Source organism: Vigna unguiculata, chromosome 3 (genome assembly GCF_037176805.1).
Source record: "Vigna unguiculata cultivar grain cowpea cultivar isolate G323 ecotype 2 chromosome 3, ASM3717680v1, whole genome shotgun sequence".
Lineage (NCBI taxonomy): Eukaryota > Viridiplantae > Streptophyta > Magnoliopsida > Fabales > Fabaceae > Vigna > Vigna unguiculata.
This window is the reverse complement of record NC_140794.1, coordinates 69,213,671-69,226,082: the sequence shown is the minus strand read 5'-3', so window position 1 is coordinate 69,226,082 and position 12,412 is coordinate 69,213,671. Positions and strand designations below refer to the sequence as shown.

Genomic DNA, 12,412 nt, shown 5'->3' with positions numbered 1-12,412 from the left:
TTTTCTAATTAAACAATTGTATCATTAGTATAAATTTCAAAAGATATGAAAAAATAGAATATATCTGTTTTCATTTTCACGAAATAGTTTATCTTTTATTACTTTTAAAAAATAAATCTATTATTTTATTTTCATCCGTATAAATATTTGTTTTCAAAATAATATTAAAAAATTGTTTATCATAATCTAATAAAGAATTTAGACACATAATTATTAAAAAATATATATTATAATTAAGTCACAATTAAAAATTAGTTATAAAAACATATAATACAAATTTTTTCTTATATATTCATAAAAAATAATCTGCAAAAGGCTTGTGAGATAAAAAAGCAGTTAATAACTCTTAAACTAATATTTTATTATCATGTAAGACGATAGGGTTTTACCTTTTTTTCTTCAAGAAAGAAAGAAAACAAATAAGAACTCAAAGAAAAAAAATAATGAGTTTGTGTCTAATTTTCTTTTTGCTTCAAAAACAAAAAGAAAACATATGAGAGTGAGAGATGAATACAATTTGTGAAAAACTAGAAAGGCAATGAGAAGGAAATAAAAAATATCTTAATAAATATTTGCTTTAATTATTTTTGTTGTTTCTGTATTTGTCAAAAAATGTCTAGTAGGTTATCTAGTGTTTTTGTAGACTGAATTTGTTGAAAATTCAAACGGTTAATAAAGATGATTTACTTTGTTGGTGCAATTAACATAACCCTAGTATTAATTTTGATAAAAAATCTTTTGATCTGCTTCAAGAAATTTAATAAAAAACACTAAATTCCATCAACTTTTTAAAAAATTTGAACTAAATTGAGACTAAAAAAAACTAGATGACCAACTTTGTTAAAATTAAAGATTGTGTTGTATAAAAGAAATAAAAAGCCACACAATTTAATTTTCATTAATTTCTAAAATATACTGCACATAATTTAAAAAAAATTAAAAATTTAAAAGAAATATATAATTTAAAAAATATAAATATAATATAAAAAAATAAAAAAATATACAAATAATTAAAAAAAATCAAAAATATAGGGGGCCATGGCCCCTACCTGCCCTTTGAATGATTCGTCCCTGGTTATCGCAGGTGTAACTGGATAAAGGAGTTTTTGTTAGATTAGATTTATGATGACGTGTTATTTTTGAAATATTATTATATTTTTTAGGATCTATTTAGGAAGTGAATTACTATTGAAATAATATTGTGTTGCGATTTGATTGAATTGAAGAAATACATGTAAGAATGAGTTGAGAAGTAAATGTTAATTTTAAATGAGAATTTTTGACATTTTATAACTATATAGAGTTTGAAGTGGTCTAATTACTTTTCATGAAATCAAGTTCTATGGAAAATTCTATTTTAATAGGAGTAGTAAAGTGTTGGGAATAGTTCAAGTGTGAGTCAAAAAGTCTCACATTGGATAAAATAAACAAAATTAAACATTATATAAGAATAAAGACCTATAACACTATTGTCTTTTGGGGTTAAAGTAGTGTCAAATATCTTATATGTATAAGATTAATGTCATATAATCATAAGGGACTCACCTTTGAGAGGAGATTGTTGAAAATAGTCCAAAATAGACAAAGTTAAACACTATATAAAAATAAAGACATAAAATATGACCTCAACTTTTAATATTTGTTCTTTAAACTCACATTAAGTTGGTTTATATCGGTTATTATATACCGTTTAGGTAGTATATGTGCTATTCTATTTCAGATGTATTTAAGAGTTGAGTGGATATTGTATTAGATGATAATTGTAGTTTTAATTGAAACTTAATGCATGTTATAGTAGAAGTCGCAGTCAATTATAGTTTAAAATTTAGTAGAACATTGAGATCTTGTTTGTTAAATTAACTGTACACAAACTTCATTAAATAGTATTTTGAGTTTTGCCTCGTCAAATTGAGTTTAAATGGTGAAAAGTGGATTTTGTGCAATTAAAAGTTAAAATTTGGTATGTTAAACCATTTATGAGGGTATAACTACAATATTTGTATTTATCGGATAAAGACATTCATTTTTACTCAAGTGAGATATTATCGCTCAAACAAAAGTAAGATAAATAGTTGAACTTTGTTTATGTTAATTTTTGTTTTCCTCAAGAAAAAAAAAAACATATCATATTCTTTTAATTTCACTCAACTGAGTTGGTATTGCTGATCAAGCGACATTTTTAAATGTTATTTGTATTCTTTAAGCTTATTTATTCATAGAATTAAGTGATTTTGTGAATTTGAATGGTGTTGTGGTGATTTAAATATTATTGGAATGCGTAAGAAATGAAGTTTACTATAAATGTAGGACGATTCCTTTGTTTGAATATATGTATTAAGGTACAAACTGAGTTTAATGCACGTTCGGAACGTAGATGGTTTCATATATAGAATGTCTGAAACTTACGTCATTGATGTTTGAAATCAATGTTTATGTATCTAATGTACATAAATGGATAAAGTGATAATATTTAGTGACATGCTTAATAGAAATTTTGCTAAATTTTGAATAATATTCTATATCAACTATCTTTTAACTATGTAAATTTCATGCGTTGATTTATGTGTTGATTTATAATTGATGACTGATTAAGAAAATTGAATTAATTTTAATTAAAATATCATAGCTTATATAATTGAATTTGTATACATCTTTATTTTTATTGTTAAGGTTAAAATATATTTTAATTTCAATTTTCATCAAAATTTGTTAAATAAGTTTTAATTTTTTTTTCTCAAATAAGTTCTAATTTTCGTTAATTTTATTTAATTTTGTCTCTTTTTACTAACTCCGTTTAAAAATATTAAAAAATATTAAAATTAAAATAAAAAAAATAAAAGAATCATAAAATGTTATGTAGTAGTCATTTTTCATGACCATTAATAATTTAAATAATATTAGCAGAAAAGGATAAAATTGAATAAAATTGACAAAAATTGTGAAAAAAACAAAATTAAGACCGATTTGACAAAATTTGACGAAAATTGAGACAAAAAAGATATTTTAACATATTTATAATAATCATTGTTTATTGTAATACGGAGAAATAAGAATAACATATCAATTATATTTAATTATTTTTGGGATAAATCTATACATGTTATATGTATATATTTTTTTCCTTATAACTTTTAATTATGTAAATTGTGTGTTGGATGTTATATGTATGGAGTTTTGATTGGAGTGAGAGTTTTATGATGTTAATTAATTTAATATTTAAAAATAATATTACTAATCAGTAAATTTTCTATTTAATATTATAAACATAATTATTAAATTTGAAAATTTGTGTCAATTATTTTCTAAAAATGGTATATAATTATAATTTGTATTAAGTGGTGTTTTAGTTAACTTTGGAAGTCAACTTGATCCATGTTTGAGATAACTTAGTTGATACATAATAACAAAATTGAATGCTGAATTAATTAGCATAAAACAATTAGTTGATACACAACAAAATTGAATGCTGAATTAACTAGAATAATACATCTACTAAACGTTATTCCCTTGTATAATGTATTGGTTAGAGTTTTTTTAATCATGGAAAAAAGGTTAAAAAAAAGTAGAATCTGAAATGAACAACAATATTATAACATGTATGGATCAATCACACAAAAATATTAGAAATCCTCAACATATTTACATATATAATAATTATAAGTTAAAGTATATTTTTAATATTTGAACTTAGACACAAAATTAAAATTAATTTTTTTTCAAAATTTTAATATATTTTGATTTTTAAATTTAGAAAAATTAATGAAATTTAGAATATGATTAAGTTAAAATGACTATATTTTTTTAAGTTTAAAAATTAAAATATAATAAATTTTTAGGCAAAATTAAATTTTAATTTTATGTCAAAATCAAGATACTGAAAACATATTTACTTATGTAATTATTGAATATAGATAATGAACTATAAATGCTTATTATGTTTTCGGTTTTTAATCGCATAAAAAAAAACACAGTTGATATAAAACATAAGAATTCTTTGAACTAAACATAATCACAAAGTTAACTAATTTTGAATATATTATTCTCTCATGTCTTACCTTTCAATATTGAGTTACATTGTTTTCATTTTAGTAACGAATTTAGCAAGAGTATTTGACCAATCCCATAACAACCAGCTCAATCAAACAATTACCAAAGAAAACTTTCCTTCAAAACTCAAAAGGGATGAACAGTTTTTCATAAATTTGCAGGTTGTTGTCATTATCGTAATATTAAATTTACATAACAATCGAAGATTTATTTACTTGTTTGGGGTGTTGGAGAGAATCCATTGATGATTTCTTAGATTTGCAACAAAATTTCATTGATGAAATAAAATAAGCTCCGACAATAACATCCTAGGACAAATGTGTAATTCGAAAATGCCAGAGAAGCGTGTGTAGGGATTACCTTATTGGGCAATGTCCCACCCGCGTTGCCATTAATAGCAAAATTAATACAAAGATTAATTTCAAGAATCGATCTTTACTTTTTCTTTACCAATATTTTGTCGATTTTGGGCATGCATCATACACCATTCAGTGTTTTTTCATTGAATTCATGCGTTACCAAGAAGGAAAAAAAGTTGGCATTAGCAAATAAAGAAGATATCACGGACGCACACAGAGACTACAACACAGCTAAACACTGATTCATTATGAGTTGATGATTATGTTGGTTGAGAGACTTTTGGTGTCATTGTCTTCATATCTCTCTTATTATCTCTCCTTTGTCTTTCATCAATGCTTTAGCTGCCATCTATTGTCTACGACTTCCTCATCTCTTGTTTTTACATTACAACAACAAAGTAGCGGCTTTTGAAGAACGGGTCCTATCTCTTTGTTTGTGTGGTTTGTGGCCACGTTTTCTACGCATCTCTCTCTTTACCACCCCAAAATGCGTTTTTTTCGCCAACTCTATGTACTTGATTCAGATTCGCTTCTTCATCCTCCTTTTCTACAATCCTCAGATTTGTAACGTGCCCAGAGCTTAAAACACCAAGTGGGTCTGTTTTACAGCTTAAAAAGTTTGTGTCTTGGGATGAAATTTCTTTGCTTTTGGTCTTGCCAGTGCCCTATGAGATAGATTCTACACGGGAAAAAGACAGCAGAGGCATTGTGGCTCCTTTGCGGCACCAATCATTGCAGTGGGTTTGAGCAGAGATGGTAACCACCAGAAATATTGTGTTGCTGCTGCTTTCTATTACTGTTGTTGCTCCGATTGTGCTCTACACTGAACGTCTTGGCACATTCAACTATCCCTTTGGTATTTCTCTCTCTTTTTCTTCATTTATTGGAAACTGCTAACAAATGGTTCTAATTTCTCCTATGCTTTTGCAATGAGCTAAATTCTTTGTTTGTCTGGTTTGTCTTTTGTATGGGGTTTGCAGCTGAGCAGGAGTTTATTGAAGCTGTAACTGCTTTTGTGAGTAATATACCTGATAGTGATAGATAAATTGAATTTTTGTTTAAGCAGAATGAGATCTCTGACTTAGTGGATTTTCTATTGTTATGATGTCTCAGGCTGTCAATGCAGCAGATTCTGGCCATTTGAATCTCCTGCCCCAGGCATATTTTCCTTCTTTCTTTTTCCTTTTACTCCACAACGCAACTTTGTGATGAAATTTTCCTTTTATGGCTGGCAACTGCATGTGTGGGTGAACTAAATCCTTGATAATTTCTCCGAAAACAGGAATTTTCTGCTGCCCTTGAGGAACCAAGTGAGGTTGTACATATCGAGGACACTACAAACACAAAGAATTTGCCTCGTGGTATTTTGTTTGTTCTTCTTGTTCAGCAAGATTTTTTTTTCTCCCCTTCTCTGTTGGGCTTCTATTTCTTGTAATTTTCACTATTGTCTATGATATTGTTTGGTTGGCCCAGGCTTTCTCTTTTCCAAACCGGGGGAGCATGCATCTGCGAGGGTATTGTCAGCTACAAATGAGGAAGGTCAAACTATAGGTGAGAACCCCATCAAACTGGTGACCGATGGAATTAAGAGAGGAAATCAAAGCAGCAACCTGGAGAAATATGATACAACCGGTGATAGTGTAAATGGGGAAGATGCTATTGATGTTGATGACAATGAAGGGAAACTAGCTAAATCTTTTGATGCTTCTGATCAAGCATCTGAAACCATGGTATGCGATATATGTGCCTCTTGATTTTTCTGCTTGTTTCTTTGCTCAGTTTGAGTTCAAAAGTTCCTATAAGATTTTGGTCATGCTAAACAAATTATGTGCATCTAGTGCATGTATGTCTAGTAGCTGGTTACTTGAATGCTTCTGGTGCTTGAACCCCGAATTGATAATGCTATGAGGAATTTAAGATCAAGCTGTTTTGTTTCCATTGCTTGCTATACTTCATTCTTAATTGAAAATGTGTTCATGTTTGAATGCTCTTTTTGTCAAGATGATACCATTGTAATCTAAAAATGCAGGTTTTTATGCCCTTGATGAGCACATCTTGGACCAAATTTATTTACATATCTGGTTGAGACCGAAATATAGCAGATAGGGTTTAGAGTGCAATTGTGGCAGTGTAATTATGTTAAGAAACATATATACGTTGGTTGAGTTCAACCCTTTTTCTTCTCTCACTCTCTTATTTGGCTTTCATAAATATGTTCCTTTTAGAGCTTCAGAAAAAGCTCGAGTAAAGAGGCTATCAATATGAGTAAAACTAGAACTCCTAATCTGTGGTCGTGTTTCCTGGATCACACTTATATAGTTTTAATTATTTCTTTCCCGGGCCTGCTGAACAAGGAAAAGGAACAAAGTGTTGCCATCACTGCTCTTTACTTTATTTTCTTAGCTTACATATTCAGAAAAAAATATCACATTATATTAATATAATAAATGTTAAACAACCTCAATATAGGTTGAAGTTTTCTTCTTTACATTTGGTGCATCCTCTTTCAGGACACTAAGCAGGAGCAACAGCATGCTGAATCTTCTGGTCAAATAACTAAGAAAGGACCCTCATCATTGGAAACTGATAAGCATAATGACCTAAAACCAGCTGATGCTCGACTGAGACAACTAAAAGATCAGCTCATCCAGGCCAAGGTATTTCTTTCCCTTCAGGTAATAAGGAACATTCCCCATATCACTCGAGAGCTTCGATTACGGGTGAAGGAAGTCTCACGAACACTGGGAGATGCAACCAAAGATTCTGATTTACCAAGGAAGTAAGTGTAGCTTAAAGAATCTTGTTATATATGTCGGGTTTTCATGTTTTTATAACTCATAAGTTAGTTTTTCATCTTTTAAGTTTATCGCACATGTTGAGTAGTTCAATTCTGCACTGAGCTACATTTTATTATTCAGTCTTTAGTCTTATTTTTTACTCTTTACTAATGCAGTGCAAATGAGAGAATGAAGGCAATGGAGCAAACATTGCTAAAAGGAAGGCAAGTTCAAAATGATTGTGCTTCTGCTGTGAAGAAGCTTAGGGCTATGCTCCACTCAACAGAGGAGCAGCTTCGTGTGCACAAGAAGCAGACCATGTTCTTATCACAGTTGATAGCAAAAACATTGCCTAAAGGTCTCCATTGTCTTCCATTGCGCCTTACATCTGAGTATTATAGCTTGAATACTTCTCAGCAACAATTCCCAAACCAACAGAAGTTAGAAGACCCTCAACTATACCATTATGCTATATTTTCAGACAACATATTGGCAACAGCTGTTGTTGTGAATTCTACTGTTTCCCATGCCAAGGTAAATTATTTTCGCAGAAATTTCTTAGGTAGTTTTTATCTCCCAGGCTTATGAAACACCAATGAAAATTTGGTTTGTTTTTGCAGTTACTGTAATACTGTCTCTATTTTGACTCAGAAATTCGTTTCCATTTCTTCTGCCTCCTATAGTTAGTGAAGAATTAAGAATGAAAAGAAAGAAACTGGGGCTATTTGATATTAACAGTGGCTGTGCCATTTTGGATCATATCATTAAGCATGTTACATTAATAAATTTTCAGGACACCTCAAAACATGTTTTCCACATCGTCACTGATAGGCTCAATTATGCGGCAATGAGGATGTGGTTTTTGGTGAATCCACCACGGAAGGCAACCATTCAAGTTCAGAACATTGAAGACTTTACATGGTTGAATTCGAGTTACAGTCCAGTTCTTAAGCAGTTGGGTTCTCCTACTATGATAGATTTTTACTTTAAGACTCAACGGGCAAATTCTGATTCGAACTTAAAGTTCCGGAATCCGAAATATTTATCTATATTGAACCACCTTCGTTTCTACCTGCCTGAGATCTTTCCAAAGCTCAACAAAGTGTTATTCTTAGATGATGATATAGTTGTGCAGAAGGATCTGACAGGTCTTTGGTCAATTGATTTGAAGGGCAATGTTAATGGTGCAGTAGAAACTTGTCAACAAAGTTTCCATCGTTTTGATCGCTATCTCAATTTCTCAAATCCTCTTATTGCAAAGAATTTTGATCCTCGTGCATGTGGATGGGCATACGGCATGAATATTTTTGATTTGGTTCAATGGAAGAAGCAAAACATCACCGAGGTGTACCACAATTGGCAGAAGCTGGTAAGCAAAACGCATTGTTTTCCATTTTCTTTATCATGACGGTTACTTTCTTCTACTTCCCTTACATCTCTTGTGTGTCCTTACAACTGTATTTCTCTCTGGAATTCAATCTACCATGCACTTTTGTTGTGCTTAATCTCGGCACTGTTCTCTGCTGAATATTAAAAATACACTTATATTAGTATTTTAAAACATCAGTGTAAAGGAACAATAAATGAAAACTCAACAGATAATTCAAATTCATTTTGTTTCTTTCTGATTTGAACTCTGAACTGATGTTTCCTTTGTAACTAAACTGATATACAGAATGAAGATAGACAACTGTGGAAGCTAGGAACACTGCCACCGGGTCTTATAACATTCTGGAAACGCACTTTTCCACTGCACCGTTCTTGGCATGTCTTAGGTCTAGGCTACAACCCCAATACCAACCAAAAGGAAATTGAACGGGCTGCTGTTATACACTACAATGGAAACATGAAACCATGGCTTGAGATCACTATTCCCAAGTTTCGAGGTTATTGGACAAAATATGTTGACCATGATCTTGTGTATTTGCGAGAATGCAACATCAATGCATAGATGATACATTCAATTTTCAAAGTTTTCTTGGCATTTGGTATGTTCTTATAGGTCTGCAACTCCATGTGTAGAGCTTGTATTCTGTTACAGCTTCATGAGTATCTTGTTATAGGTATGCAACATCAGTTAAAATCAAATCGCATACATACATACCTGCAGAGACATTTCTACCTCTGTACATGTAAATGAAATGTTAGCGTTATTTAAATTCCTTTCGGTTTACTAGCGCTTCTAATCCTTATTAGTTGAATGGAAGAAAAACATTTTGTGGGCATGCACCGACAATTTAGTACCACTGACTCAACTGAAACAAAAAAAGATTGTGTGGGGTGAATATGTCACATCACATTCAAAGCAGGGTCCCATATACAGGTTGGGGTTTGAAAAACAAAGGATTTTGTGAGTTATGATCACGTGGTGGTGGAACCCTCTGCTTCTTCATTGATCACATCACATTGTAAGCGTGTGTATTGCTATTACTGATTTATGTTTATGTGAAGTTCTGAGAACACCCAAACACCCCTCATTCAGTCACCTTAATATGGATGATTACAGGGATTTGAATAGCGTTAAGGAATTCAGAGTGTGATCAACTATTTTCTCTCTGGTACGGTGAGGTGAGGTGTCCGTGTCAAACTTTTTTTTTATCAACAATAAAATTATATATAAAATAAAGAGCACTTAGGATGCTTTACACATACAAAGATAAAAGTCAAAATTACAGAAAATTAAAATAGAATGTAACACTTATAATTTACTATATAAAAAAAAGATATCAGTTTATCATAATTATCCTACAACCAAAAAGACTATTTATGGGATTCTAAATATGCATAAGCAACAAGACGAAAAATATTTGATTTACCTAAGGAAATGAAAAAAAATAATAACAATAATTAAATATGAATTTAATTCTTATAATTTAATGTCTTTCATTTTTAGTTTTTTATAATTTTCTTTCATCCTTTAGTTTAAACGAATGATGGAAAATGAAAAGGTAAAAACATGAAAAATAAAACAATTTGGTGTAGAAAAAAGGAAATAAGATATGTAAAAGGTAATGCATTATTTATTATTGTTATTCTGAAAAAGTATAAATATTGATAAAATAGTAATCATACAGTCAATTATACCAAACACGTAAGATATGTAATGTAGTATAAATATCTATAAATTATTAGCAATATCGACGGTTTTTCTTTCACATTCACATGAAAAATTAAACCTATCTTATAACGTGTTTTTTTTTTTTTCTCATTTTCGGGTCTTAATTCGTTGTTTGCGTAAAACAAGTGATTAGTTTTTTCAAAGCAGATGTAAAAATGTATAGACTAAAATTACGAAGCCCAATAAATTATTTAAATCTTAAATATAAGCGATAAACTTAATTTAAAATTAATTTATGGAGACTAAAGATAAATTTGAGTCTAAACATGATGGGTGACTGAAATCAAACCCTGAAATTTTGTAGGAGGAAAATATTGTTAAAAGCACATATGTCCAGTGACGGAGGATCCAAGGGGTAGACGGGTGCCAATTTTTTTTTATTTTTTTTTTCATTATTTTACATTTAATTTTTTTTAAATCTTTTAAATTTTTAAATTTTTTATATTTTTTTAAATTAAATAATATTATATTCAAAATTAATAAAAATTAAATTAAGTATTTTTTATTTATTTTATAAAATATACTAATAAATAATAAAATATAAAATTAAATATATAAGAAAACAAAATTATTAAGATATTTTTTATTTTCTCTCTTATTATCTTTTGAGTTTTTCATATGTTGTATTCTTCTTTTATGTTTATTTATTTTCTTTTGTTACTAAAAGAAAGTTAGGTATAAATTCAGTATTTCTCTCCTCATCTTTTTATATTTTCTCTTCCATTGTTAAATAAATAAATAAGGTAACTTTTTCTTGTCTCACTTGATAATGAACTATTTGTTTAACATTTAACATTATTTTTTATCTCATGACCTTTTTGTATATTAATTTTTTATTAATATAGAAGAAAAAACAATGTACTATGTGATTTTTCATAGTCAATTTTTAATTGTAACTTGATTATCATAGTTTTTTTTAATAATTATGTCTCAACTTTTAATTAGATTATGATAAATTATTTTTTAGTCTTAAACTTATTTTTTAAAAAGATATATTAATGAAAAACAAAAGAATAAATTTATTTTTTAAAATTGATAGAGAAACTACAGGTGAAGATAAAAACATGATAATATGGTTATTTATCACATAACAATGAAATGAAAACTTGTGAATATTTTTTGAATCAAATGTATGTTAATAAAATAGAAGATGAATATTTTGCAGATAATATGATTATTTACATCGAAAAAAGTTAACTAAAAAATCTAATTATAATTAAATTACCATGAGTTCAAAAATATGAAAAAATGATAGACATTCCTTTAGATTGTGTAATTTCTTTGATAAATATATATGTACTAGACCATGTATTCATTTTTATTGAATTAGTCACAATAATATTAAATATATAAATTTTGAGTATATTATTTTGGCTCTCCAAAATTTTGGTGAAGATCCGCCATTGCATATGTGACGTAACTAATGTGGAAGCAGCACGACTTCCGAGCTAATAAGGTGTCCATGTATTCATTGTAAGCACGTAACACGTAAGTACTTCACTTCACAAGTTTATGGACTAAAGTAGAATACTCCTAACTTTATGTTTTAATTTAGGTGAATAAAAATCAACTTCAGATTCAAAACAGTTTGATGTAGTGGCAGATCTCGATGAAAATTGTTTGGAAAGCTAAAATAATACGTCTAAAATTTATATATTTTTTTATTGTCACTAATAAAATAAAATTAAATACATAATTTAGTATAACAATAACTAAAAAAGAAATCACACATTTAAAAAATTGTCAAAAGAAAATTCAATAATAATCAAACCACACTTAAAATCCAGTTATAAAAAACACAAAGTACAATACTTTACTATCATAAAATGAAAAATTAATATACAAGAAGCTGATTAAACTAATATTTTACTATCAAGTGAGACAAGAGATAATTACTTTCTTTTTTATTTCTTCAAGAATGGAAGAAAACCGTTGAAAGATGAGAGCAAAAATAATAAATCTTTTTCTCTTAGGAAACAAAAGAAGATAGGTGAGAACAATTTATAAGAAACTCAACATATAATGGAACTACAACTAAAATTTAATTATAAAAAAAACACACAGTATAATATTTTTTCTTCTATGTTTATAAAATAAAAAATGAATATAAA

General features: G+C 28.8%; 1 protein-coding gene across 1 annotated transcript; it reads left to right on the top strand.

Moving 5' to 3' along the window:
- Window positions 1–4,764: 4,764 nt before the first annotated feature.
- On the top strand, window positions 4,765–9,356 carry LOC114178244 (putative galacturonosyltransferase 4). Its single transcript, XM_028064044.2, has 9 exons — window positions 4,765–5,262; window positions 5,387–5,421; window positions 5,520–5,564; window positions 5,689–5,767; window positions 5,880–6,136; window positions 6,917–7,185; window positions 7,360–7,717; window positions 7,977–8,552; window positions 8,859–9,356. Exons 1-9 carry the CDS (start codon window positions 5,160–5,162, stop codon window positions 9,132–9,134), a joined length of 1,998 nt encoding a protein of 665 aa, XP_027919845.2. The 5' UTR covers window positions 4,765–5,159; the 3' UTR covers window positions 9,135–9,356.
- The last annotated feature ends 3,056 nt before the right edge of the window (window positions 9,357–12,412 follow it).